The 27,939-nt window shown below is 57.9% G+C and overlaps 1 protein-coding gene across 2 annotated transcripts; it reads right to left on the bottom strand.

Moving 5' to 3' along the window:
- Positions 1-26,860, bottom strand: TRIM29 (tripartite motif containing 29). 2 transcript variants are annotated; one of them, XM_025465232.3, is made up of 10 exons: positions 25,854-26,860; positions 16,637-16,732; positions 15,610-15,843; positions 14,284-14,482; positions 11,502-11,603; positions 8,986-9,078; positions 6,703-6,798; positions 5,325-5,423; positions 3,789-3,865; positions 1-1,123 (listed from the first exon to the last, which is right to left on the bottom strand). In XM_025465232.3, the coding sequence occupies exons 1-10, from the start codon at positions 26,655-26,657 to the stop codon at positions 1,061-1,063; spliced, it is 1,863 nt and encodes a 620-aa protein (XP_025321017.1). In that variant the 5' UTR covers positions 26,658-26,860; the 3' UTR covers positions 1-1,060. The 2 variants fall into 2 exon arrangements, with proteins under 2 accessions (XP_025321017.1, XP_025321018.1); XM_025465233.3 differs by lacking the exon at positions 5,325-5,423 and having other exon boundaries at positions 25,854-26,859.
- Positions 26,861-27,939: the final 1,079 nt, after the last annotated feature.

The following is a 27,939-nucleotide window of genomic DNA, read 5'->3' as shown; positions in this document are numbered from 1 at the left end:
GTCGGTGATCATTGGTTTATTCAGGAGGGGAAAGCCCAAGCTGTATGTCGCCCTCTCCTCCCCTGGCCAGCCGGCCCCCACCCCATTGCCCCCCCCCCGCCCAGGGCCCTCGGGAGGGCTGGTGAGAGGAGGAAGGAGCCCACCTTGCTGCTCCTGCTCTGGTCCTCTCTCCAGGCCCTGAGCCCCATGACAGCGTGCGACATGGAAGGTAGTCAGAGGGAGGAGGAAGACCCATGCGGCCAGTGGGTAAGCCACCCTTAAAAATTACAGCAGCAGGTACCTGAAAATTGCAAGTTACCAGCCGAGACAGTGTCCCCAGCCCGCCCACTTCCCGTCACAGCGAGAACCCCAGGATTCCGCAGGTGCGTGGCACGTCCCTTGGGCAGCTGGGCCAGTGGCTATTTTCATGGAAGGATTGTACCATGTTGAGGGACTGGCTTATCTCAGCTGGTAGAAGAGGAGAGATCTTGGCTAAGACCATCCCAGCAGCCAGGAGAGCCCGTCCCCAGGGACCTCGGACTCGGCGTGGCTACGGTGACACCCAAAGTGGTTGGGATGATGGCTCGGCCCAGGGCTGCAGGCTCAGGCTGGGCAGCGGTCGGCAGGACCAGAGCAGGGCGCTCAGGGCCACTCTCCTGATGGGCCCTTTGGGCCCGTGCGGATGGCAGCTGGGCGCCTGTCATGGCCAGGCCCCTACTGACCACATCACAGGGAAGGAGCCTTGGAGAGAAATGGCCAACAGGCCTCGAGGCGGCAGGGGCACGGGCAGGAGAGGCAGGCCGCTCCCTCGGGGGCCCCAGCAATTACATCCAAGAGGAGGGTGGGGGGCTAGGCTAGTGAAGCCCACCTATGTCCCAGCCCTGCGATGGCTGGCCTCTGAGCACAGGAAAGATGGTGACCATTAGAAGCCCCAAGGCCGGGGAGGGGCCTGGATGGAGCGTGGCTGATGAGGGGGGGCGGGGGGAGGCTCCCTTCCACCCAGATGAGAACAGTAGCAAGAGCAGCAGGATCAGCCGGGGAGGGCAGGGGTAGCAGCGCCGCGTTGCTGCCTGCCTGGAACTCACGGGGCCTCGTTGGACCCCATCCCATTGCCTTTGTTGACGTAGAACGGCCGGTAGTGAGACTGTTGGGGGTGAAACAAGAGTGGTTAGGGAGGGCGGAGGGCAGCTGACCCTATTACCCAGACCCACCCTAGCCTAACCCCCCTGCACCCCACCCCTGGGGAAGCAGCAGTACTTCAAAACCCATGATTCTAGGGGCCTGTGACCTAACCCACAGGCTCTACTACCCTGTGACCAGGGTTGGGCCCCCATATTATCGGAGTCTCGGGGTTCATTTCCTAATCAGCTCATTCTCACCGGTTGATTGGTGAGCATAAACTTCAGCCCCCCCATCAAACCTTCTCTCTGTGGCCTAGGATCCCCCCACCACCACCCAGCACCGCCACGGCTCCCATTCGCACCACACCTTCACCTCTGCAGAAGGGCGCTGTGCTGTTACAGGTGCTTTGTTTAGAAGGACTCATGGAGTTTTTACAGCCGCCCAATTAAGTGGGTTACTAGTATCATACCCATTTTATAGATGAACAAATCAAGGCACAGAGAGGCTAAGCAACTCTCCCAAGGCCACCCAGCTGGTGAGTAGGGGAGCTGGGATTCAAGCCCTAGCAGTCCAGCTCCAGAGCTCCCCACCACCCCCTACAACCCCAACCATGTCTCTGAATTGCTCTGAGTCCCAAGGGCTTTAGGCATTTGCTTCTGTTCTCTCTGCACGATTCCCCTGACAGAGAGGGTACACAGAAGGCAACCTACTGCCCAGCCCGCCACGGATGGGGGCTCCCCAGCCCCAACGCCTCTCTCATCCCGGCCCCTCACTCAGGGAGCGTCCTCAGTGCGGAGCCAGCAACAACCTTCCCGCCAGCTCTGCGTGTGGCACCCCCTCCGCCCCCAGTCAGCTCACCTGGGCCCTGAGAAATCTCCCTCCGGCCACGAGGAGGCCGGGTTAGCTGCTGCTTGACCTATGTGAGCACACTCAGCCTTCTGTGGGGCTCTGGAAGCGGCTTTGTCCCTGAGCTGGGTCAGAGAGTGGACCCTCCTCACACGCCACTGATGCCAGCACAGGAGACACCAAGGATGTTCCCAGCCGCTGCCTTCAACCTTCCAGGCCGGCCTGGAAACTGGTATCCCCTAGTAGCTCCTTGCCTGCCCTACAACTGGCCCAGAGCGGGACGCTGGGGAGAGGAGGGCTGTGGAATGTGGGGCTGAGTCCCTAGCTCAGACCTTGGTTAAGCCACTGATGAAACAAATGCAAGAGACAGAGGTGCCCCGGAAGGAGAGAGACGTAGCCCAAATCACACAGCTCTTAGCATCAGAACAGGGCCTGGACCCCAAAGCAATCGATAATAGACCTAGGAATGGCTCAAGTCTTTGTTTCTGGAAGTCTGGGCCACCCGACTCCTGCTACAGACGGAGGGATTGCAGCAGAGGAAGAATGGCTCACACGAGGCCCCACGGCAGGTTGGCACGAGGGCTGGGGCCAGACCCCAGGCGTCCTGGCTCCCAGGACAGCCTTCCTCGTGTCCCAGCACCGGCCCCCATGCTTCCAGCACTGCTTGCCAGCGGCAGACACCAGAACCCTGCCCTGCCAAGCGTCTCCAGGTGGTAATGAGCTTTCTCCGCTGGGACCCAGGCTCCGGGAGGTGGAAGAGTGTGTGGCAGGCATGGCAAGGACTCAGTCCAGTAACAAAAACCCTGTTTTTTTTTTTTTTTTTTTTCCCTCCCCGTATCTGCTTTGTGCAGTCCTGCTGTCGCCGTGCCCCTGGGCCCAGCTCCAAATTACACACACGATTACTTAGCTCCCATCACCAGCAAATTAAAGATTCTCTCCAATTAAACCAGCCCCAGCCACTGTGGCCCCGAGCAAATCACCTCCCCATGCTCTGACCTCCAAATGCAAAGACAGCAGGGAGCTGGGGACTCCGGCCCTTGTCCCCAGCAGAGCCATGATGCCACCCACATCTCGGGGCAGCTATCGGACTGCTTCAGCTCCAAGAGAGAAGCATTCCGGGAGGTGGAGGCCTAGCATGTGAAGGCAGCCCCCACTCACTGAGGTCCCGGGCAGCGGTCAGGTCTAAAGGCTACCAGGGATCACCTCAACTCAGTACTGCCTTATAACACCGAAGAAACTGAGTCTCAAAGAGGGAATCTGATTCACCCGGGATCCCCTGAGCTGGCTGGGCCCCAAGGCCATGCTTTCCTGTGTGTGGTTCAGGGCCATTAGCTATTGAACCCCTAAATATATCTGTTCCGGACTCTACAGCCTCTGTCTCATCATGCTATAACCCCAAGGGCCTCTGTGCTGTCAGAGCTGGGGAATGGCCCCAGGAAGGGGCAGGGGCACCCATCACTAGGATGTCCGTCCCCTGGATGAGAATTTCACACTCCCAGAGCTGATAGGGACATAATCATTCAGCAAGTACAGACACGCAGCCACCATTTGCCAAATGAAAAAAAAAGCCAGGGCTGCCCACTTTACAGATTAGAAAACTGAGGCCCAGAAAGTGCCCAGGTCCGCTGCCTGTTAGTCCCGGGTCTCTACTACCCTTTGCTGAACATAGGAATTCAGGCCACTGCCACCCCCTCCTTCCATCCCATGGCCCAGAGATGTCACATCCTCCCACCACGTCCCCTGGGCAACTGGTGACCACTTGTCCCCCGGGGAGCCCCAGTCAGTGCCCATTCTGGACGCGTCTGTGCCCAGGCAGGCTGTCCTGGCAGCCCCTCACTCACCAGCAGTGTCTGCTTGCCAGATTTCCAGGTCTGGGGCTGGGCCTTGGGGCTCTGGCTCCTGATGAGGGAAGGATAGCCTGCAGAGACGAGAGGCGCTGGTCGGAGGGAGCAGGGCCTGGCCGTCAGGGCTGCCGAGGCCCTAGCGGCACAGCTACCGGCTCCCAAGTGACCACCAAGCTCCAGCCAGCCCGCTACCAAGCACAGCTACCCCTGAAGAGGTGTGCAGCAGCCTCGGGGTGGGCAGGGTGGAAAATCCTGGGGAGGCCGGCCCAGGGGAGGAGGCACCCAGGCAAACAGAGGGAGGAGGAACAGGCCAGGTGGGCTGGGCCGGGCGGGGGCAGGGGAGCGTTGCCCCCAAATCCAGGTCAGGATCTCATTGCTCTGTAAGGATGTCCCCCTGCACCTGCCCTGAAGGTGCCCCACGGCCCCGCCCCTTCCCACGGGCACAGCCGGCCAGGGCTTCCACCAGGAGGCGCCCTTCCTACTGCCGGGCTGCCGGGACAGGGCCCACCCTTCACCACCCTGCAGGACCTCACACATCTTCTCCTTCAGCCTCACCCTGTTTCTGTGAGCAGTTTGCCCCGAGCTGCACCGCCAGGAAGTGGCAGCCAGGCTAGGAGCCCAGGTTTTGCAGGACGCCCAAACCCGTCCTCATGTTCCTCCTGCCCCATTCCACTGCCTGTCACCAGGTCCAGGAGCAGGAGGCTGGGGCTGGGGCCCAGCAGTTGTTTGCCATGTGGCCAAAGTCCATGGTTAAGACAGCAAGGCCACGGCGTTCTGGGCCTGGTCCTCCCGCCTGCCCTGCTCCCCTCAGCCCAGCGGGATCCGTAAGGGGCTCTGGTCCACAGAGCTGTGGGAAGCTCTCGGCCTCAGCCATCGGCCTGCAGGGACAAGCCGTGGAGCCTAGGAAGGAGCAGACTCTGACCCCAACAGGAGAAGCTCAAGAAATAACAGGGTCTGGCCTCGGCTGGGGCAGCCCGGGGCCCTGTTCTGGCCTGCTCTGAGGGGGGGTGCACTGGTCAAGCCCAGAAACCAGCTCAGCACCGCCAGGCCGCCAGCCGGGCTGACCTTTCCTTTTGGTTTGCATTTAGCAAGACGGTGGAGGCAGAGCAGAGAACCCAGGTCTCCCCCTGCATCTGGGGGTTGTGGGAGTTGCAACCTTAGAAAGGGAGGGTTCCATGGGGCCTGAGTGCCAGATGGGACAGAGGGGGAATTCAGATCTCAATTCTTAGTTCCCAGAAAGAAAAACCCATGCCAGCCACGAGAGAGGTGAGGATGGGGATGGGGATGGGGATGGGGGGGAAGGTGTGGTCCAGGAGACCAGCCTTGTGCAGCAGACAGAAATCCAGGGGAAGGGTGAGCTTGAGCTAGTGGTGCTGGGGTGGGGCGGGGTGGGGCGGGGTGGGGCGATGCATCCGTCTTCCAGGGAACTCTGGGGAGGAGGACCAGGACACCCTAGAAATGGCAGAGAGCCCCAGAGGATGTCCCGTCTGCCCTGCTGTAGGAGGGAGAAGGGGAGGGAAGACAGGCAGGTACCAGGATTATTTTTAAACCGCCCACTGCCGTCCAGTGGTTTGGAAAACTCTGTGGTGGCCTGTCCCAAGGTGGTGAACTGATAGGGGACTTTCCCAGTGCCTGATGGGAGAGAGAGAGGCATTAGCAGCACGGCCTGGTCCCACGAGGGGCCAGAGGGAGTCACATCTCACCCTGGCGCGCTGCTACTCTGGTGGCCCTAGTAGGTGCAGGTGGGGCCATCCTCACAGGCGGGGCTTCTGCTTGCACACGGGCAGGCCCCGGCCCAGAACCCGCCATCCAGGGCCGCTCCCAGCTGATCTGTGTGGAGGTGACCACAGGTGTTCCTGGGCTCTTCCTCTGGGGCTCGGTGTATTTCAGGAGGGGCTCTCCTAGGGCAAGACCTTTGCCAGGGGAGGTGCTACAAGCCGATGGGGGAGATACTGGGGAGCATATGGAAGCTCCAAATCACACCAGCTGGGAGGGGACCATCTTCTCTTTGATCCAGGTTTGACCAGAGAGCAGGGAGTTGCTGCTGGGAGCCAGACAGGTCAAGGCAAGTGCCAGAGTTTCCCAGCCCTGGCTTGGGGAGAGGACATCCCTGGGGGTCTTGCGGGCTGGGGACCCTCCAGTCATATTCCTTTCTAGCTGGTCCTTCCAAGAATCCCTGCCCTGGGTACAGGCTGGGATTCCAGCCTGGAAGGGACGGCTGAACGGTAAAGCCACCTTCGAAGACCACTGCTTGGGGGCCTGCCTCCCTCCGTCTCCCTAACCCCAGCCAGCCTGCTTCTCGTTGCTTCCAGGCGGGATGTCTCAGGGGTCAGAAGACGGACTGGCTTACACCACAGCCCACAGAGCTGTCCTAGGGCTTTTCAGAAGAGACACAAGGACCCTGGCCAACCTCAGGGGACAGGAGGCACTGACCCCTCAGCCTTGTCTGGGGAGCGGACTCAGACTCGGGAGGCTTTAGAGATGGTCCGGCCCTTCCTTCCTGAAGGAGGGCCCCTGACAGGACTCTGACCCTGCAGGTTGTTGGCGGTGGCTATGCAGCCACGGGGTTCTAGAGTCAACGGAGGCGTTGTTGCTGGATGAACAAAGTTGAACTTTGCAGCAGGAGGACTCAGAAGGTGGCCCTGACGGAGGCACCCTGGGGAGGTCAGGGGCAGGGGTGTGGAGTGTACGGCATCCCCAGCCCCCTGACAGTGCAGCTCATCGTAGGGACCAGCGTGACGGAAGCAAGCTCCGACCCACGCCGGTGCCGCCGAGCCTCCCCTGACCGCTCCCTGGCTCTCGGGACAGGGTCTGTCCCCTCCAGGGTGGACAGCTGGTGAGTGACGGAGCAGAGACCATCGCAGAGCTTGGAGAGAGACGGGAGAAGCAGGGCAGGGTGGGGAGGGCTCACCTTTCAGAGAGAAGGAGGAGCTGCCTTGGACTGCGGGCAGGTCGTCAGAGCTCTGGATGGTGGAGGAGTACTCCCAGACCCTGGAGGTGTAGTTACCTGGCCAGACACAGGGAGAGGTGTCACACCGGTGTGGCCCAGCGTGGGGGGTGGGGGGCCGGACGAGACCATTTCTGCGACTCTGCCCAGTCCCCGTCACGCTTCCTGCCATCAGAGTTGTCCTAAACCACAAAGCGTCCTCATGCCCCTGCCCTACCTACGGGCCCACTGTCCTCAGACTCAGGTACCGAGTCCTTAAGCTTTCAGGGGCTGCTGCTGCACCCTGACCACCACCCCCACCCCCTGGCTTCACCTCCCTCAGCCCCTCCCCGATGCTCCACGTTGCACCCAGGTTGCCCCTGAGCAATCCGCACACACCTGGCTCTCTCTTGCCCCACCTGCTCCCCATCCCTAACAGATGTGTTGGGTCTTCTGGCATCGGCTTCCCTGTCATCTCCTTCAAGTCTTTGTGTACCTCAGCCCCAGGTCTCAGGTCATCCTGCACCCCCCCCACCCCCCTGAGGCAGGGGATATGCCCGTCTGGCCCAGCATCACGTCCAGCGCCTGGCGCTGTGCCTGGTCCCTAGAAGATACCATTGTATGGTTGGCGGGTGAATGAAAGAACAAATAAGCAAATAAACAGAAACACATGCTAAACTTTGGGACAAAGGCAGCAGGTCCAAGTCCTGAAATTCTGTTTGCCGAGATGAAGAGGCTGATGAGTGCCCCACAGTCTAGAGGAGAGAGGCAGTGGGGAGGGTGCGGAAGGACCAGCAGGAGCACCATGAGGGCACTCGAGTCTGGGGGGCTTCAGAGCCCCCCACAGTGATGCACCTGCTCCGGGCCCAGTCCTGGCGGTCCTGTCCCACCACTCCCTGCAGGAGGCTGGGGGCCTGACAGCGGGGCTCAGTGGTCAGAAGTGGCCAGGGCTGCCCACCCGCCCCTCGGTGAACCCCCTGCCACGGGGTCCTCCGGAGGCTCTCCAGGACGGCCCCCAGTGAGCACCGAGGGCCCAGAGGCCCATCCTTTCGTTCACCTCTTTGTCCACTCCTCTCTTCCAACTCGTGTTTGCTGAGCCCTCCTTCTGGGATTGCAGCAGTGAGCCAGACAGACCCAGCCTCTGCTCTCCCGGAGCGCACGGTCTACCCCGCATGTGGCGGTAACAACGCGAATCCAGTCCTGACACGAGGCCTGGGCATTGCCCTGCCACAGGTGCCCCTGACCGTCCAGATCTCCCGGGCCCATGTCCTCACCGAAGAGGCCCCTCCACTCCCCTCTTCAGACCTCCCGGTGCCACATCTGAGGCAGGGTTCTGGTGGAGCAGCCCCAGGCCCGGCCCCCTGCACACGGCTGGCAGGTACCCCAGAGCCTCCAAAAACCTGGGCCTCTGGAGCTCATGGCCCTACCCTTGGCACAACGGTGCCCTTGGTGCACCGGGCAGAGGGGTATCTGTGCTTGGCAGCTCTCCCGGAGGAAGCCACGTCTCCACCCCTCTCTCACTGTTTCTGGGTCTTTTTTTTTTTTTTTTTTTTATGATAGTCACAGAGAGAGAGAGAGAGAGAGAGAGGGGCAGAGACACAGGCAGAGGGAGAAGCAGGCTCCATGCACCGGGAGCCCGATGTGGGACTCGATCCCGGGTCGCCAGGATCGCACCCTGGGCCAAAGGCAGGCGCCAAACCGCTGCGCCACCCAGGGATCCCCTGTTTCTGGGTCTTAAGTGCGTGTCACTCACCTGGCATGGCAGCAGTACCTCCCGGCTTTCCAGGGACAGCCCCCTTACATGCCACGCCATGCATTCTGTTTACAGCTACACTAGTCTGTTTTAACCATCGTGATTTCTCACCACAGGAGTGCACACAGATCAGTTAAGGACCCAGGTCCTCTGCAGGTCCCTGTGTCGCGATACTTGCTAAGAGAAGCTTCCACCCCAAACCCCTGCTTCAGTTTCCCTGGCTCACCCTTCAGGGAAAAGAAGACTTCCCTGGACTCAGGGATTTCCAGGGATGCTGAGGTGCCCGGCTCCCTCTCCACAGACTAACGAATGATGTCACACACACACACACACACACACACACACACACACACACTTTGAGCTCAGTAGGACTCCTCCCCACCTGTTTTGGGGCCCCTAAGCCCATCCTAGCTCCCCACATTCCCCTCACATTGGAGAGTCCAGCCCCCCTGCCCATCGCCCATCGCCCACCCCCCACAGGCCCTGCCCATCCCCTTGCTGAGCCGTCCTCTCACCTTTGGTGCCATAGAGATTGTTGAAGTTCTTCTGGTTGGTCTCCTTGGAGAGGCGGCTGGGGGACCCTGGCTGGTATGATGTCCTGGCCCCACCTGTGAAGCAGATGCAGCTGAACCATCATTGCAAAAAGGTGAGTCTGGTTCAAGGTAGGCCCGTGGCTTCTGACCTGAGGGGGTTATTTGGGACTCCTTGTCCCCATCCAGCCCCCACTGCCTGTCCCAGGACCTGGGTTCCATCACTAAGACAGCTCTTCTGGGTCTAGCATAGGCAGCCACTTAATTTGCCCTCCCAATCAGGACGCTTAACAGTGAAAGGAAGACTGTTGGTAAGTACACAAGAGCCTCAGGTACAAACCTGGAGCCTCCTGCATAGACTGGTATGGTCACCCTCCCTGGGGGCTCTGAGGATCACCAAGGCTGGAAAAGCCAACACTTCTCTCCTGAGCCACTCCTTGCATGATGGAGACCCCAGAGGCTGGGAGATGGGGTGCCCGTGATGAAGGAGGATCATGGCAGCTGTGGGGGGCACAGGTGTTGGGCCCTTGGCCAAGTGAGGGCTCACCAGTGATGATGAGCCGGTGCCCACGAACATCTCCCAGGTCCTTCCCCCTCCAGGGATAAGACCTTACATTACACAGAAGCCTCCAAATTTGGGTTCTCAGAACAATCTTGAGAGGCTGGCAGAGTGGGATCCATACTCCCACTTTACATGCTTCCCACATGTGTCAGCGTCCTTCCATCAGCTCCTCCCTTCCCACCTAACCAGCGACCCCATTCCCAGCTCTGGCCCACCACCCGGCCAAGCACCAGCTAGTTCTTCTGTAAGCCTCTGCCCTCTGGCTGCTCACACCTGGGTGCCCTCTGTCCATCACAGCCAAGCCTCTTCACAGAGCACACGGCCCCTCTTCCAGGGGCCCGGACACCAGCCTCCAAGGAGAAATCTCACTTCCCAGGCCTACTGCCCCAGAGTTCCCAGACTCACCTCTGGCCCTTGGGTGGCCTTGTCTCCCCATCCCCTTGCTGACTCTCCCTGGCCCTTCCCTCGCCTCTACCCTGAGCCTGGGAGCTCCCAGAGGGCAGATTTCCTCCTTCCTCCTGTCCTCAGTACAAGGGCAGGGACACCGGATGAACCTGTTTCTTCCACCTACAAATGTCACCGTCTGACTCAGTGACAAGCTGAAAGGCTTCCTAGCATGTGAGCCAAATTTCTCTCTTCTCAGGTGGGAGTACTGAGAGGGCAGTGACCTACCCAATGTCCCCAGGTCCTGGATTGAGGGCAACATCTTGGCAGGTCTGTGTCCCTGCCTCTACCCCCAGCTGCTCTGCTCCCCTCCCCATGACCCGCAGTGGAACCCACACCCCCCTCAGCCTCCTACGGAGCAGGGGGCAGCCAAGCAGGGGCCAGCTGGGGAATCAGTGCCCATCAGGGTCCTCGGAATGACTGGCCAAGGTAAGGGACACTGGGGAGGCTGGTCAGTGCCGCTTACTGGCTCCCCCGCTCCCAGGACTAGGCCCCCCAGACAGCACCCCGGGGAGGAAAGGGGCAAGGCTGGCAGGCCTGGCCCACACCAGGAATGTGGGGCAGGGGGGACTTGGGTGCTCAGGTGCCTCGCCAGGTCTCTGCCAGGGCCCAGGTGTTGTTTTCAAATTGGGTGGAGAGACCAGGTTCCTCCCACTGAGCTCATCTCTCTAAATCCCCAACGCCCTTCCCACGGTGTGTGTGCGCGTCTGAGGTGTGTGAATCAGTGCCCAGGCCCCGGAGGCTCCCCTCCCCAGCACCTCATGCCTTCCCCACGTCTCCACGGCTCCTTCCTCACCTTTCCCCACACCCCCCACTCTTCTCAAGACCACCTTGACACACGTGCACACAAATACACATGCCCTTTATTTGAGGGCTGACACACCTGGCACACCCACCCTTATGTAACGGGCATTGTTGTGGTTTGTTGCTGGTGCAAAAGAATGCAACAGGCTTCCCCAGGGCGAAGACAGGCAGGCTCTGGTCTATACCTCCACCCAGACTGGCACAGGCTGGGACCGTCCAGCGCCCCGAGAAGGAGGGCTCAGGGCCAGGCTGCGTGCAGGGAGGGACAGGCGAGGAAAGGTAGGCCAGCCACCCGTCTCCCTGCCCTTGAGGAGCAGAATGGCTCTGGGGGACCAGCCCCCCCCACAGCACTACCAAGACTCGAGCAGAAGCAGAACCCAGCTCAGGCCTGGCACACGGTTGCTGGTGAAAACAGCAGCCGGGAGACCCTCTGGAAGGAAAGGGAAAGAAGTGTTTGGCCTGGAGGCAGGGGCCGGAGCTCCAGGGAGGGGAGCCGTGGGGGGCAGGGTGCCAGTAATGTATCTCTGACCCGGATGCTTCTGAGGACGAAAGAGGACACCGCTCGTGGTTCCTCCGGGACAGCGGGTATGGGCCAGCACTTCCCCAGGCAAACCTAGCGATGGCCACTCTGCCACAGGGGGACCCAGCTGGGTCTCCAGAGCACCCTTAGGGGCAGGGTGCCCTCCCTTACCCTTGGGCGTGAGGTACATGGAGTATCTCTTCATGGTATCAGGTGCGCTCCACTCGCTCGCGTAGCTGTTAGTATAGTTGTTCATGTAGCGATGGTCAGCCCCTGGGAAGGACAGAGGTCACTCATCAGAGGGGCAGGTGGGGAGGAGAAGCTGGCCCCTGGGGATGCCCAGCTGATGGGCTCTGCTGGGTCGGCCCCTGGCACCCTGGCCCAGGCACAGGCAAGGTTCTCCAACCTCGGAGCAGGCCACGGCCTGCCCAGCATGCCCTCTGCTCCTGAGCTGCGAGGAGGTGAGAGAGGGGCTGCAGTGAGCCACCTACTTCCTCGACGGGCCCTTGGGAGTAACACGCTAGGCACAGCACTTGGCACTTCACAAGGTGCTGTGTACAGCGCCCACCCTTGGGCTGGTATGGAGATCCTCATGTGACAGACAAGGAAACTGAGGCTCAGGAGTTAAGCAAAGTCACTTGCCCAGTGTCACACGGCCAATAAGAGCAGAGTTGGGGGCAGCATGAGCCCTCATCCCTACTTCATCACTTTGTCCCAGCCACGTTCGGCAGCCCAAGGGGATGGGTTGGGGTCCTCGCATCGGCCTCCAGGGCCAGGGATCCAGCCGGCTGAGCAGAGGCATGCAGAGGGGAGTGAGCTGAGTTGGGGGGGGGGGGTGCTGACTCTTCCCTGCCCCACCCCGCCCTCAAGTATACTCCCAAACCCAAACATATCTGTGGTGCCTCGCTGGCCTTCCCCCAGCTGCCCTCTACCCCACTCCTTCCTCTTACTGCTTCTCCACCTCCTACTTTCCCTCTGTCCTTCCCTCTCTGTCTCCCCAGGGCAAGAGAGGGAATGAATGGCTCAGGCCCTCATCCTTCATCTCCACCACCCGTACCTAGCAGGGGCCTGACACACAGGAGGCAACCCCGTGTCCTCCCAGGTGTTGGCCCAGCCCTCCTCCCATGCTCCCCATCCCCCCACCCCCAACTCCACAAGCTCAGGAGGACTATGCTCTGGTGCCCAGTCCCCAGGCCTTTGAGGGTAGGACTGAGTCTCTGGTCTGATGGGTAGGCTGGCATCCAGGAGGAGAGGAAGTCTGACTCACTGGCCACCCGTTTCCCCCACCACCACCACCCCCTCATATGCACATACCACCCTATAGTCAGACACACTCCCAACAACAATACAGCAGCAACCAACAAACTAACAAACCCACGTGGAGGCCCAGGGCTCCAGGCACAGGTGCAGGGCTGCTGACATCAGCACCGATCCTGCTCCCGGCAGCACCTTCCTGTACAGGGCACAGGGCACAGGCCCACACCTGCTCAGAGGCTGTGGCCAACCAGTCATGACCTAGAAATGGCATATGGATGGGCAGCAGGCAGAGGTCCCCACAAGGCTCATGGGCCACCCTGGCCCAGTCACAGCCATCCTCATTTGTCTGGCCAGACCTCAGCAGAGGCCCTCCCCCTCCCCAGGCTTGTACCCCAGGGACCATGATCATCACACACCCCAACTGCTCTGCATGGCCACCAGCCATGGGAAGACACAGGAGACCGAGTAGCTGAGTGTAAATCCTAACTACGTCCCCAGCTCAGCTGCATGCCCTTTGAAAAGCTACTTCTCAGACCCTCGGACCCTCAGATCCTTGGCCTTCTCGTCTGTGAAATGCGCTGCATTCTGCAGGGAAAGTAAGCCCTTGTAAGCAAAGAGCTCACAGGAAGCCAGCAGGCAGGGAGTCCTCAGGCACTGCCAGCCACCACCATTAATGTCATCACCATTGTCATCAGAAGGAGGATTTCAGGATCCAAATGCCTCTTGAAGCCAAGTGGTTGTCTTGCTGCAGTGACTCATGGATCCCTCAGGTGTAACTGAATGTCCCCCACATTTCACAGGAACTCTGTGTGATGTCACCATCACCAGATATATAGATGCACCCCTCAACTCCAGCACACCTGCACACTATTACCCCCTCCTCATCCCCAAGAAATCACATGCTCCATCTGGAGACAAAAGACAGAGACCACTTCCTTGGGGTGTTTGGGCCAGAAGTGTCCTTAAAGCCCTGTGTTGGGCCTGGGCCACAGGATGGGGCCTTGGGGGAAAGTGCTCTAGCTTCAGATCCTGAAGGGATTGGGTTGGGCTGGTGAGAAAAGACTTAATGGAGTAGTTTCTCAGATGAGGAGGCTTTCTGTGAGGTGATTCAATTGGCCTCCATGGGGGACAGCATGACTCACAGAGAAGCTGACTTCAGGGGAGCTGGTGAATCACTGAGACATATGTGCCCCATTGTCCCCAGCCCAGCCCACTGGGCCAGTTCCAGCCTCCCAGCTCAACACCACTCAAGGCAGCCACGGTGACAGGCAAATCTCCCTCCAAGCGTGATGCGGTTCTAGGTCATGTCTCCAGGAGTCTGCAAAGTCACCAGGTTAGCATCTGGCCCTGACAAGTAGCATCATCCACACAGCTGCTGGACTGGGCCCCATCATCAGATGTAGATCTGAATGAAATTAATCCCCGAGTTTGATGGATGACCTGTAGAGAGGAGGCATTTGTGCAGCCGGGGCCCAGATGCCCACTGTCCTTGAGGGCCCTTGGAACACCGCATAACCTTGGCAGCCGGTTCAATGGAGGCTACAATCCCTGAGTCCCAGTCCCAACACCTTGGGCAGGACAAGTAGTTTGGAACAATGAGGGGCCAACTGGCTGGATGCTGACCCAGGCAGCAGGGATCGGCCTGGGAGGAAAGTGCCCAGGGCCCTGGGGCAGGCCCTGGGCAGGGCAGACCTACCGTTCTCCATGTGGTTCCTCTCGATGAAGTTACGACTCAGATCCGCCTTGCACATCTTCTCAACATGGCGCATGCACACATTGAGCAGGTCATCCTTGAAGTTGCCAAGGGACTGTCCCAGGCCCTCCCCCTCCAGCAGAACATGGTAGGTGGGCAGGGGTGGGGGGAGGGAGTAATTGCTCATCAATGCACCAAATTCCTACCAAGGAAGGAAAGAAGCCATTAACTCTATAGGTCTTTAGTAGCTGGGGGGGACCCTTCTCTGCAGGGAGTTCTCAGTCCAGCTGGAAGGCTCAACGCTGGGAGCCAGACAGGCTGGGTTCTAGACACAACTCTGCTACTAACTAGCCCCCCTTGGGTTTGACTAAACTCCACTAGACACTAACAACCTTGAGGGCGCTAGTCATCAGATATGGGACTGCATGGTCCCCCCCGCCGCCACACACACACAACTGGACACATCATCCTACCTCGCAGGGGTTGATGAGAGTGATACAAGCTGCGATGTCTTTGGGAGTAAAAACACTAGGAGCTTTTCTAGAACGCTCTGGGTCAGTCATGGTGCTACCTTCACCTTTTCATACCACGCTCGAAGCCTGCCTCTGCACTTTGTGCTTCTCTCTTCCCTTCCCCCTCACTGGAAAGTCCCTCTTCTTTCTCAAACCTTTATGAGCCTTCAAGACCCAGTTCAAATTCCACCTCCTCTACAAAGCTGTGTTAGATTACTCCCACGTGCTTGCCCTTCCCAGAGCTTCCATAGGCACTTATCTCCTGAACCACATGCTTTATCATTTAATTACATACTCTTCTGTATTGCTCTCTAATTGTGCATGTCTTATCTTCCCAGCTGAATTGCAGCTCCTTGGGGGCAAAAACCATGTCTTCTACTTCTCTATTCTCTGCAGCACCCAGCAGAGTCCTGGGCATGTAGTGGTACCCAAAACTCTCCAGCAGTTGGAAGGATGAGTGGATGAATAGACAGATAAAGTCAAGGATATCACATGGGCAGCACTTCTACAACACACCCCATACCCTGAGCACACCTCACTAGTCAATCCCAGAACTCTTTCCTTCTGAGCCTGGAGCACTGTTAGTACATATCAACTGAAGTTGGTACAAGGTGATATTTGCTGCCATCTTTAGAGTAGGCAGGGAAATGGCTTGGATGGAAAAGTTAAATGGACAGATGGAATGGAGGAAGGAAGGAAGGAGGGATGGATGAGGAATGGTAGACAAATGGATGATGGACAGATGGATGCTGGATAAAGGTCTGGGAAAGTGGACCTAAGGATTGAAGGATCGAATGGTAGAAGAGTTGCTTTGTACCTGCAGAAACAGCACCGAGTCACTGATGCTCTGCATCTGCTCTCTGGTCTGCTTGTCCTCGTGCAGCACCTTGGCCCTCTCATCCAGAGCATCCACAATCACCTTCACTTGGTCCACAGCATCCCGCTCCCGCTGTTCCAAGGCAGCCCTCACCTCTTCCTTTTGCTTCTCCAGGTCCCGCACCAGGTCCTGGAAGTTTTGCTCTAGGATAGCCTTCTCACTGGTGGTGAAGCTCTGGGTCCAGAGTGAGAGGAGAGAGGAAGGAGGGTTTCAGGAATTTTAAAAACCTCCCTAGCCAAGTGTATTGTTAGGTCCCCACCCCACAGTCAGAACCAGGGCATTTCTACTGCCCCCACCCAGCAAGCCTGTTTGGCTAAGAATCTCATTCAAGGGATGCCATCTATTGACAGAGATGGCCAGGTTTGTTTACAGCCAACTCTTATCTGTGACTCCTCCCCTGGGTGGGTTGACTTGAGCCATCATTCCAATCTTGGGTGACTCCATGGACCCAGAAATTCTCCTATGAGTCAGGTTGCACTTAATGAAACCTCAACTAGAACCAAACATCATTCAGAAAGTGAATTTGACAAGCTGTTTATGCAGCCAGGGTCAAGAGTCAGTGATTTCAGATTATGGTTTCTAATTGCTCAAACCATAGCAGTCATGCATCTAACCATACTGGCACAAGTTAAAGGTCAACGTCATGCATTTGGTGGCTGGGTGGTCTGGTGGGTGGAGCAGACAGCAGAGGATACTGGAGGACACAGTGGAGGACAGGTTGATCTAGGGTCTTGATTTGCTGGGATGATGTCAAACGAGCATGAGGTAATGGATAAGATCCCAACTGAATGCCTGGCCTAGACTTAGAAGGGAAATTGGTGGGGATGCCAGAAGGGTGGGTAAACCCAGAAGAAATAAGTGTGGGGTGTTAATGGGGGCCTGAGGCCTGGAGCCAACGTCTCTCCTCCTGCCAGTCAGGACAGGCAGGTTGAGCATAGAGCAAGGCCAAGGTCTGGGGGTGGCTCACCTTGATGCGGTCCTTCTCCTTCTGCCACTTCTCAGCCTCATCTTCAATCTCAATGATCTTGAGCTGCAGCTGTTCCTTTTGCAGTGACAGCTCTGTCTGCAGGGAAGGAGCCAGAGTTGGAGAAGTCCGGGGAAGGAGGTTGAAGAGCACCAGAGAATCAGGGTGTGGGCCCAGCCAGGGAGCCAAGTTGGGCAGGGCTCCCCACTCAGCCCTTCAGCCCATATTCTGCAAACAGTCGCCGGGACCTCAGAAATGCCAGGCATCACACCTGTCACCAGGGATCTGGCAATAAGTCAAACACTATGTTGCTGTGAACTCGGGCCTCGGGGGCTAGACATCCCAGCCACGCCTTTAGAAGGACCAAACCTCTACCAGGTCCCTCTACCCAAAGTGAGCAGTAGGGATGGTTCATTTATGCCCCCCCCTTCTTTCAATGGATTTGAGGGCCCTAGAGAGAGGAAAGGAATCTCCTGCTTCCTTCAAGCTTAGAGAAAGGGGACACAGCCCAGCTTGGCCCAGCCCAGCCCAGGGAGTGTCCTGGGGCCGTAAGAGTATGCAGCGTTTCTATGCCATGACGTGGGGCCTGTGTTGCAAGCAGGAGCCCGGGCTGCAACCAGCAGGGACTCCGTCTGGACAGGTATAGCTATGAACCTGTTTATGGGAAAGGCAGTGCAGTCTGCAGTTTGGGCAAGATAGGGGCTTCTATTCAGGGTCTCTGGAGGAGGCTTGGCCAGTGAGGCAGTGAAGGGAGGAGGAGGGAAGATCAGCAGAGATTCCAGGCATCTCCAATCAGAGGAGGACACAGGCTGCTGGGGTCTGGGGTGAGGTTGAGAAGAGGACCCATGAGGGGTGCCTTGGGATGTGAGCTCTAATGGATATGGAAAGTATGTTCCTTCCATTTGGGGAAATTCTTTCTCTGGAAAGCAGCTACAACAGAGACAAAAGGGGGGCATGAAGCTAAGGCCAAGCCCATTCAGCCGAGTCAAGAGGCACCTCTTTGTTCTAGCTGGGGCCCCTGCCAGTGCTCTCAAAGTACCCTCCAGCTTGGAAGGACTGGTGGGTGATCTCCACCCACAGGCAGAAAGACTAAGGCATCCAAGAATGCATTGGGGTGCTCATGGTCTCCCCACTACCCTGGGTTTTGAGCGGAGATCCGTGCCTTTCTCCAGCTATCTCTGAGGAACCCACAAGAAAAGTCAAGATGAGGAAGCCACAAACCGCTAGGAATGTGAGCTCTGTTGGCAAGGAGTCCTGAGAGGGATACAGACTTTGGCACGTGTTGCCTCTCTGGAGGGCTCCACCAGGCCAGCAGGGTGCTCACTGAGTTCCCTCCACAGACACCTGGGGAAGTGGATTGGTGGTGGGGAGAGCTTCCCTGGCTTTCTTGGAAAGGGTGCCCAGAGCTCAGGGAGCTAGTAGAGGAGATGGGAAGGCCCAGTCAAGAGCTGTGGAGGTCCCAGACGGAGAGCCCCCGATCCCACCTTGCACCCCCTCTCTGCCCACACATACTCCTGGGCTCTCCAGGCAAAGAGACTCCACATTCTCAGGAAGCATCTGCCCCACCAGTAATGGGTTGCAAACCCCACAACATGGAAAATGCCATTCGCAGAGATGGAAAATGATTGTCAGGAGGAAAGGAGCGAAAGGAGATGAGGATAGGATTCAACCTTATTTCTAGAAAAAAGCTGGGGAGAAGCCAGGTGCCAATAGACACAGTGCTGGGAGAGTGGGGAGTAGAGGGATGAGACCCCACTGTGGATGCGCAGACTCACCCTTCACACACCCCGAGAATGCAGAGCCCAAGAGCCCAGAACATAGCAGGTGGCAGATCCAGTGGCCTGGAAGATTCTGAGCCATAAGGAAGAAACAAAGGGCTGGGTGATGGGTCTGTGCCAGGCACCTGGCCCACCCCAGGAGAGCTCCTGAGCCTGGCTCCAGGTCAATGGGACAGCTGGAAGCCATCCTCACTGCGGCTGACACCTCCTGACCTGGCGGAAGCGGGGCGGGGGCGGGGGAGGGTGGCACTGGTCCCTGGGTTTCTTGCCCCTACCTTGGCACCCACAGAACCAGGCCTGATGGTGGACAGGAAAGCTGAGAATGAAAGTGCGTTCACTCTCACCTGTACCTGTGTGGGGCCTGTACCCAGGAGAAAGGACAGTGTGGGGGATCCAGGAGAGAATCCGTCCAGAACTTGGGACTAGGAGTCCAAACATTTGAACCCAGTTACCACCACTTCCAAGCAGGTGGCATTTGCACGTGACTTAAGTTCTCCATGCCTCAGTGGGTCTATCTTTCATGGACATAGTAAGAGGATCGCCCCCCGGGGATCATGAGATGACCTGGGAACAGGGAAATGAAGGCCTTAGAAAGAGTCCAGGGGGGATGCCTTGGTGGCTCAGCAGTTTAGCACCACCTTCCGCCCAGGGCGTGATCCTGGAGACCTGGGATCGAGTCCCACGTTGGGCTCCCTGCATGGGGCCTGCTTCTCCCTCTGCCTGTGTCTCTGCCTCTCTCTCTCTCTCTCTCTCTCTCTCTCTCTCTCTGTCACTCATAAATAAAGAAAATATTTAAGAAAGAAAAAGAAAGAAAAAAGAAAGAAAGAAGAAAGAAAAAGAAAGAAAGAAAGAAAGAAAGAAAGAAAGAAAGAAAGAAAGAAAGAAAGAAAGAAAGAAAGAAAGAAAAAGAAAAAGAAAGAGAAAGAAAGAGTCCAGGCCAGCCTCATATTGTGTGGGGCACCTTCCATGGACTAGGAGCCCTGCCGGATGCTCTCACTCACACCAGGCCTGGAAGAGGGGCCGCCGTGTGGCGAGCAGGCCAGCAGGGTACAGGTGAGCGAGGGGGTGGGCACAGGTGTTCGGTGGTGCCACTGCATTGGGTCCGGGGATAGTGTGTACACTGTCGGGACACAGGGGGAAGCGTGCACACAGGTGCTTGCATCGTGGAGAACTGAAGCCTGGAGGCCATAGAGGGAGAGAACGGGACGAGGCTAGGCCAACCTTGCCAGTGGGAGGAGGTATGAGCGGAGCAGATGAAGGCCCGAGGAGTCCCGTGGAGTGAGCAGAGGTGCTGGGGGTCCCTGCCAGGAGCCGTGGGAGCACGAGGCTGGGTGGGGGCCTACGGGTGAGAAGTCTCACCAGACAAGCATGGATTCACTGGCCAAGAGGGAGGAGGAAGCAGGGAGTGAGTACGAAGGAAGGGTGTTAGAACCGGGAAGAGCCCAGACCGAGGGCGAGGGAGTCAGACCCTGGGGGCCATCCTGCAGAAGGGAAGCGGGGAGGCGGGCAGCAGGGCTGGCTGAGGCATAGCGAGGGGAGCCAGAGGTGTCCCCCGGTGACCCGAGAGGGCAGGAGGGGGAGGCTCCTGATCTGGAAACATGCCAGGGCAGGGTCAAAAGTAGAGACGCACTGTCTGCAGCAGTGGGCGGACGACTCAGGGCAGGGGAGAGACTCATCTTATTTTCTTTGGGGCGCAGGGGATGTTGGACACAGGCTGGGAGGGGGCCTCGCAAGACCTGACTTGCAGGACATAGCAGGATGGGGGAAGGGGCCCGGGACTGGGAGCTCTGCACTGCCACCTCTGGGATGAGGGCTCCCCGCTTTGGAGGAGGGTTTGGAGTGTGCAACCCCTCCCTGGGGATGTATCCAGCATCTATGTGGCTCTGGGCAATTTTTCCCCTGCTAATAGAGCCGCACAAAGCTGGAAAAGGCAGGACAGGGATGCCTGGGTGGCTCAGCGGTTGAGCGTCTGCCTTTGGCTCAGGGTGTGATCCCGGAGTCCTGGGATCAAGTCCCACATTGGGCTCCCCATAGGGAGCCTGCTTCTCCCTCTGCATGTGTCTCTGCCTCTGTGTCTCTCATGAATAAATAAATAATTTTTTTTAAAAAAAGGCAGGATGTAGGAAAGAATATAACACAGGAAGGCTCCCAAATACTGGGTGCCCCCCGCAACATGAGGAGAAGGAAGGACACAAATTGTGTTGTTGAGTATTACTATGTGCCAGGCGTTTTCTTCTTGAATCTGCAAAGGTTGTTACCCCATTTTACAGATGCAGAAGCTAAGGCCTAAAAAGATGATGAACTTTGCTGAGTTCTCACAGCTAGAAAGCCCTTCCGGGCTCAGATCTCATTATGTGTCCTCTTAATCTCTAGGCTCTGCTCCGAATCTTCCGGGACAATGTCCCTTCACTCCTGCTAATTTAGGCCTGCCCAGGCTCCCCCGCTCACCGATGGAACAGTCTGGTCATCCTGCCTCTTCCCTCATCACCCCCTTTTTCTCCTGGCACCCTCATCGCCCCCGGAGGCCCCAGCTCTCTCTCCCTCCCCCTCCTCTCTTGGAATCTGACTAAAGCCCCTGATATTTGATGTGGCCCCAGCTCCCCACCCCTCCATCCCTGCCTCCACCTCCCTCCTCACTTCCTCTTACTCCTGGTTCATTCCCTCCACCCTGCCCAGGCCTGTCCCTAAATGCCTCCTTTGTTCCCTGCTCCCACACTCGTCAGGTTGCCTCTCGCGCTGCTGCCTGGGATGGGCCCTGGGCAGGCCACCCTGCCGCAAATCCCTCTGGCCTTGGGGAAATCAGAGGTTTCCCTGAGAGCAAAGTGATGGCACAGGCCCTGGTGGCGCCCCTGATCCGACAGGCCTGGGCCTTGGGGTACAGACACACCTGAGCACTCACCTGGACATATGTACCTGCGCTGCCCCCCGGGGACAGGGGAGATGAGGCTGTGATCCTCCTCAGGCTTGGTTTAACTACATGGGCCGTTGGCTCTGATATTTGCCAAATGAGCCAGTTAATTGCCAAATTTGTACTCTCAGACAAATGGTAATTATCTGGATAAGAATCTGAAATGCTGGATAGATTTCCCCCATTTCCACCCAGATGTCAAATAGCCCAGTACTCGTCCGCTTGACTGGGGCTTATGGTCCCGTCTGCTTCCTCAGGTGTCAGGACAGGGACAGGGCAAGAGGATGCTAGACAGAGTCACACCCAGGTTGTCTCCAGACCAGCGGTGGGCCCTTGAGAAGGTCACCCCACCTTTCCCCAGGCCTCAGTTTCCTTCTGGTGAGGTGGGACAAGATGCCCGATTCCCAACCTGGCTACACATTGGAATCCCAGAGGGAGACTTAAAAAATACAGATCCCAGGCCCCCAACCCCCTGAACGAGCACCTCCCGGGGCAAAGAAAGGCCCAAGAAGCTGTGTCTTGATTCTCCAGGTGATTCCATTCTGAGGACGGCCCCCAGGAGAGCCTGCCATCCTATGAAAACCAAGTGTAAACTGGTGGAGGTGGAGAGGAAGGAGCCACCAGAAGAGTCTGAGTCCCAGCTCTGCCACCCTGTGCTGTGACTCTGGGGACGTGTCCTGACATCTTTGGGCCTATGTCTTCATCTATAAAATAGGTGCAGTAGCTCACGCCCTGTGGGGCTGCTGTCAGGAGTAGGGTAAACACCTGGCACATAGGTGCGCTCCATAAAAACCGGAATGTCTCCCAGCCTGTCACTTTCTTGCCCTGTCTCCTGTCTCTAAAGAGTTTACAAGATAAACTGCTTCCCCTCAGAGGTCGCCTGTCTCTTCTCTTGCCCACCCTGTCCCGGAGCACCCCCCCACAGCCCCCACCATTGACAGGATCCCCCAGGAGAGTCGCCTCTGCCTGGCCTGTACCCCAATCGCAGGCACCACTGTCTGCCCCAAGTGCCCACACCAGCACAGCTCCCAGAGCCCACGACCGACCGGTGATCGCCACGCCCGGTGACCTGGTGGCTCAGCCTCCGTGGAAGAACTGGGAGAAGCAAAGCCACAGGGCAGCGGAGAGAGGGGAACCGAGCCTGCTGGGGGCAGGGGAGTTGCTGAGGGCTTGGTCCACATGGGGATGAGCTCATGCTCCCAGAGCCAGCCTCGGGCTGAGCGCCCCTCCACACAGGGAAGGGCGGCTGGAGGAGGAGGGGCCAGGCAGGCCACCCCCCCCCCCACCCCGGAGCACACAGTCATTGGCCAGGAGGAGTCCTCCATCCTGACCCAATGCAGCAGGAGGGACTTGGGATAGACAGGAGGGGCCGTGAGACACAGAAAAGGTGCATATGAACATCGTGATCTCATCAGCCTAATCCAGCCTGGGAAACGTCCAGAGGCAGGGGCGTGGATTGGAGTACACCTGTGGGACCCCTTCTAACATGTGGAGTGGACCTGGAACATTCTGACCTTGGGTCCACCAGAGGAAGGATCGTCGTGCTTTCACGTCAAGTGGCCTTCTCTCCAACGCCACCTCTGCTCAGAGGCTACAGGTAGAGTCGAAATCCAGGAGATGAGCACCCACGGCCTTGGCTGTCATCTGCAGCCTCATGCAACCATTCGAGATAGGTCAAAGATGACCTCACCTGGGCCTTCACCAGCTGGCCTGCAGAACAGGTTCTGGACAGGGCTCCTTGCAAAAAAGGGTGTGTGGGCTGATGTTTGGGTCTGCAGGGGATGCCTCCAAAGGATGCCAGGATTGACACGCTTATTCATTTCAGTCAATCAACCCACTAACCCTGCTGTGTGCCAATGTCCCCCACGTCTGACCTACTAGCAAAGCCAAGCCTACACAAACAGTCGTGCTCCAGCCCAGGCTCCTGGCCACTCCATGCCTCTCCCTGCCTACCCTCTGCCGCTGGTGCACACTTGTGCACACACATACACACACACACACACACGCTGTCTGAAGCCCCCATTATTAACGTCACTCCCGTGGACCATTTTCCCCGGAAAGCACAGGTATCCTGAATCCCACCTCTTCGATGCCCTTCCCCTCAGTTGCTCTCAAATATTGGAAAAGAGTGGCTCCTGGGTGGCTCAGTGGTTGAGCATCTGCCTTTGGCTCAGGGTGTGATCCCGGGGTCCTGGGATCAAGTCCCTCATCAGGGACTTCGGGGTCCCCTCGGGGAGCCTGCTTCTCCTTCTGCCTGTGTCTCTGCCTCTCTGTGTTTCTCATGAATAAGTAAATAAAATCTTAAAAAATATATATTGGAAGAGAATTAGGAGACTTCTTCCCCCCTCTCTATGAGCTTGGAGAGGTCCCTTCCTCTCCCTGGGCCTGTGTGCGTCCCTGTCTGCAAGGTGAAGGAAGAGACAGATGAGATTGCTAGGACTCCAGCCAGCTCGGCATTCCACCCTCTACGATTTGATGTTGATCTACAGCTGCTTCTGTGTAACTGGGCGGATGCTCTCCGGGCTTGTTTGTGCGTCTGAGCTCTGCCTCTTGACCTACATCATGAGCCTTCAAGGGCGAGAGCTCTGTCTCTGAGTCCTATGCAGCCCCCCAAGCACCAGAAGGTGAACTCGAAGTTCCCAGTGCCTCCACAGAGGGTTGCCTGAGACCTTCCCATCCTCCAGGGACACCTGGGCTTTCCTCAGGTGATACTCTGGTTTCAGATGCAATTTGCAGGCAAACTCTAAGAAACAGATATATGGGTGACTCAGCGGTTGAGCATCTATCTGCCTTTGGCTCAGGTAGTGATCCCGGGGCCCTGGGATTGAGTCCCACATCGGGCTCCCTGCAGGGAGCCTGCTTCTCCCTCTGCCTGTGTCTCTGCCTCTGTCTCTGTCTCTCATGAATAAATAAATAAAATCTTAAAAAAAAAATACAGATATGCAAGAGTGTATATTGCTTGTGGTAGAAGTGAGCACCTGAAGCCACTGCCTTCTTGGCACCAATTTGCCCCCTCCTCATCCCTGACATTTCCAAGAATCCAGGGACTCCATGGCGGAGTTTGAAGACCACCAATCTAGTCCCACACCATAGGGAACCAGGACCGAGAGAACGGAAGGGCCTTGTCCGTGGTCCGACAGCTACCTAGAGGTAAAAACCAATGCTGGAACTCGGTTGGGTGGGAGACCCAGAACACCAGCCTGAGGCTCTGCACTGTTTTGGTTGCACCCAGTGAAGATGATTGCCCCTTGGTTCTGTTTTGGTTTCCCCAGTAAGCTCCGGAAGGATGGGTTCCACGGCCCTGCCCTGTCACTGTGTCCCAGCCTAAGGCTAGAAGCCGGGCTGGGGTTGGGGGTCATCCAGGAAGTGGGAACACCTTCCTGGGCTAAACAAGACTCCCAAAAAGGATCTTTGGGTCTTATCCCACTTGTAACCCATCTCCTTCTGCCCAGAGTGTGGGCGAGGGGCACCATAAGAGAGTAATCAGCCAACTCTCCATCAGGAAGACTGGGCGCAGAGGGGTCCTGGGCTGCCCTATTCAGATGGGTTGAGAAGCTGTTGAGGAAGGCCAAGTGTCCCACACTGAGCACCAGGAGGTTCGCCCCGGCAGAGGGGTGGGGGTGCCCATGACTGCCAGCTGCGTGGCTGTCGTGGGACATTGGGCCCAGCATCTGTGCAGCAAGGGGCAGCAACCACAGCTGAGCCTTTGGCCCAGAACACCTTCTCCGTGTGCAACACTTTCACAAGTCTCCACACGCCTCTGCTCCTCCCCACGGAGGTACAAGGCAGGATCACACAGGCAGCACTCATGCAAACACACTTGCATATCGCGCGTACAAATGTATGCGCCAAACACCCACATGTATATGAAGCACATACACGTATATGGACAGCCCACCCACCCACAGACAGCAACCCTCCCCAAGTGTGTCCACATACAGGCACAGATGTACACACATGTGACCACACACAGCCCAATGAAAGAAAGGGACGAAGGAGGCCATTGGGGAAGTCAAGGGACTGGCCAGGGGATCAAGTAAGCAACAAGCAGCCACTGTACTGCAAATGCAGACTGTAAAGCCAGGAAAAAAAAAAAAAAGAGCATTTAAGTGGCCCCCAAATTCCCTCCTCCTCATGCATGATCCCTGCCCCAGCAGGCAGTCCGGCTCAGGTGGTAAGAATTCAGTCTCCCTAGAATTAAAAAGAAGAAGGAGGAGGAGGAGGAGAAACCCTCCAGCCAGACACAGAGCTCAGCACTGAGCCCAGATGGATTCTCGGCTCAGACCTGAATATTTCCTAGGACCCTGGTCAAGCGCCCAGGCATCTCCAGGCCTCCGTTTGCTCATCTAGGCAATGCCCCTGTGTCCTGAGGCCTTAGAGGATTAGGGAACCGCCTCTGACCAGCCCCCCCTCCCCACTCCAGCCTGCGGGTGCAGAGGGGCGAGAAGTGTCTTCTGAAAGAGCCCAGGACAGTGGAGACGCGAGGCCCGCCCCCTCGGGAGCCCCCAGTGGAGAAGATGCCCCCTCGAATTACCTCCTTCTCGGCCTTGGCCTCTTCCACCGTCACCGTGCTGTGATTCTTGTGCTCCTGGAACATGCAGAGGTAGCAGATGCAGGTCTGGTCCGTCTGGCAGAAGAGCTCCATGGTCTTGCCGTGCAGGGGGCACTTGCGGGCCTCGAAGTCTCGGATGGGCTCGAGCAGCTGGTGGTCGCGGAAGGCGGCGCCCTCCAGGTGGGGCTTGAGGTGCAGCTCGCAGAAGGAGGCCTGGCACACCAGGCAGGACTTGACGGCCTTCTGCTTGGTGCCGATGCACGAGTCACACAGCACCTCCTCGGAGCCCGACTTGGGGCGCAGGAGGAGGCCGCCGTCGGCCCGGGGGTAGCTGTTCCTCCGGGCCTCCCCGGGCTCCACTATGGACCCGGCGGCCTTTCGGGGCTCCGAGAAGATGGACTTGCGCAGCTCCCCCTTCTCGGCGAAGGAGACGGGCGGCTTCCTGGCGGCCCCCAGCTGGAGCCCGGCGTACGGGGACCTCTTGCCGTCCCCCGAGTCCATGCTGAAGTAGCTGGAGGCCTTGTCGTCCACGGACTCGACAAACTGGATGATGGGGCGCCGCCACTCGTTCCCCGAGAACAGGGAGCTCTTGCCCTCCCCTGGCTTCGGGGCGCCGCCCGGGCTCTTGCCCTCGGCCGCCTCCCCGCAGTGCCCGTTGCTGGTCTTGGCATCTTGGCCTTCGGCCTTGGCCCCGTTCTCCAGGGGCCCGTTGGGGCCCGGCGGGCTGCGCGCATCCCTGGCTTCCGGGCTGGCCCCGTTGCTTCTGGAGGCATCTGCGGCTTCCATGGCCCGTCACTCGGCTGGCGCGCTGGGGACTTGCTGGGGCTGCAGGAGGGTGACCTCTCGGGCTGGCGTCTCCGCGGGGAGTGGGTCAGGTCGCCAGAGCCCGGAGACACACCTATAGGGAACAGGGAGGAGGAGGAGGAGGAGGAGGAGGCCGAGGAGGAGGAGGCGGAGGAGGGGGTGGAGGAGGGGGTGGAGGAGGAGGAGAGGAGGGGAGGGCAGGCCCAAGCCTGACACAACGGGCCGGCCGGGGAGGGCAGGCGGCTCCCAGAGCCAGCAGCGCGGCTAATTATACGGGAGGGCCACGCCCTACGCATTCATACCCAACCTGATTTCTAAAGGACCTGGGTTTTTTTTTTTTCCCCTCTCCTGGTTTAATTATTTTCCACAGCTCAGCAACCAGTCGGCCTGCTTCCTCCTGGCGCACTTTCCTCTCCTGAGGAAGTAGGGGAGCCTCTGTCCTCATGGGTGGGCAGGCTTCGCTGAGCCAAAGGGCCCCTGGGGCAAAAGGTGAGGTGTCTGCAGAGGCCCACGGGACAGAAGGCTATTAATTGGGTCACACAAGCCGAATAGCCTTATAATTTGCAGGCCCGGATTTCAGAGGAGAGATTTCCAACCCTGGGACAAGTGGGGTTCCCTTACAGAGAAAGGTGGGTTCGGTTTGATTTCGGTTGCAGGACGTGCAGTGAAATCGCTACTGATTACTGAACCCCACTTGCCGACTTCCAGGCATTGTCCTACACACGTCACCTACAGGGGGCTCATTTCATCCCCACCACAACCTGTTCGGTTATCCTATTTAACAAATGAGAAAACCGAAGCTCTAACAAGCTGCCTCACTGGCTTCAGTCAAGTAGTAGATTCTGAGATTTGAACCCGAGACCTCTGAGCTGCCAAAGTTCCTTCTTAGGCTTGGATATCACAGAGCCACCCGAATATCTCCGTGGAAGATGCCTTCTAGAAGTCGTGCCTGTCCCAGCAGTCCTAGCGAGATGGCATGTGGCCCTTGGGCCTTTTTTTTTTTAATTGGAGCTTCTTTTTCATATTTTTTTAATAGTTATTTTTTCACCAAGTTTTTTATTTTAATTAAAATTAAATTAAAAGTTAACATACAGTTATATTAGTTTCAGGTGTAGAATTTAGGGATTCAGTGCTTCCATACAACCCCTGGTGCTCATCACAAGTGCCCTCCTTACTCCCCATCTCCTATTCCCGCCCACCACCACCACCTCCGGTTGGGAACCAGCAATTCAGTCTCCAGTTAAGAGTCTGTTTCTGGGGCAGC

The sequence above is a fragment of the Canis lupus genome, chromosome 5 (genome assembly GCF_003254725.2).
Source record: "Canis lupus dingo isolate Sandy chromosome 5, ASM325472v2, whole genome shotgun sequence".
In the NCBI taxonomy this organism is placed as follows: domain Eukaryota; kingdom Metazoa; phylum Chordata; class Mammalia; order Carnivora; family Canidae; genus Canis; species Canis lupus.
This window is presented reverse-complemented; position numbering and strand designations above follow the sequence as displayed.

Coding starts and splice junctions, on each gene's coding strand:
- TRIM29 (XM_025465232.3), bottom strand. CDS start 26,657: ATGGAAGCCGCAGATGCCTCCAGAAGCAACGGGGCCAGCCCGGAAGCC. Junction 16,733..25,853: donor AGGCCAAGGCCGAGAAGGAG/GTAATTCGAGGG, acceptor CCTTCCCTGCAG/ACAGAGCTGTCACTGCAAAA. Junction 6,799..8,985: donor CAATCTCTATGGCACCAAAG/GTGAGAGGACGG, acceptor GTGTCTGGCCAG/GTAACTACACCTCCAGGGTC.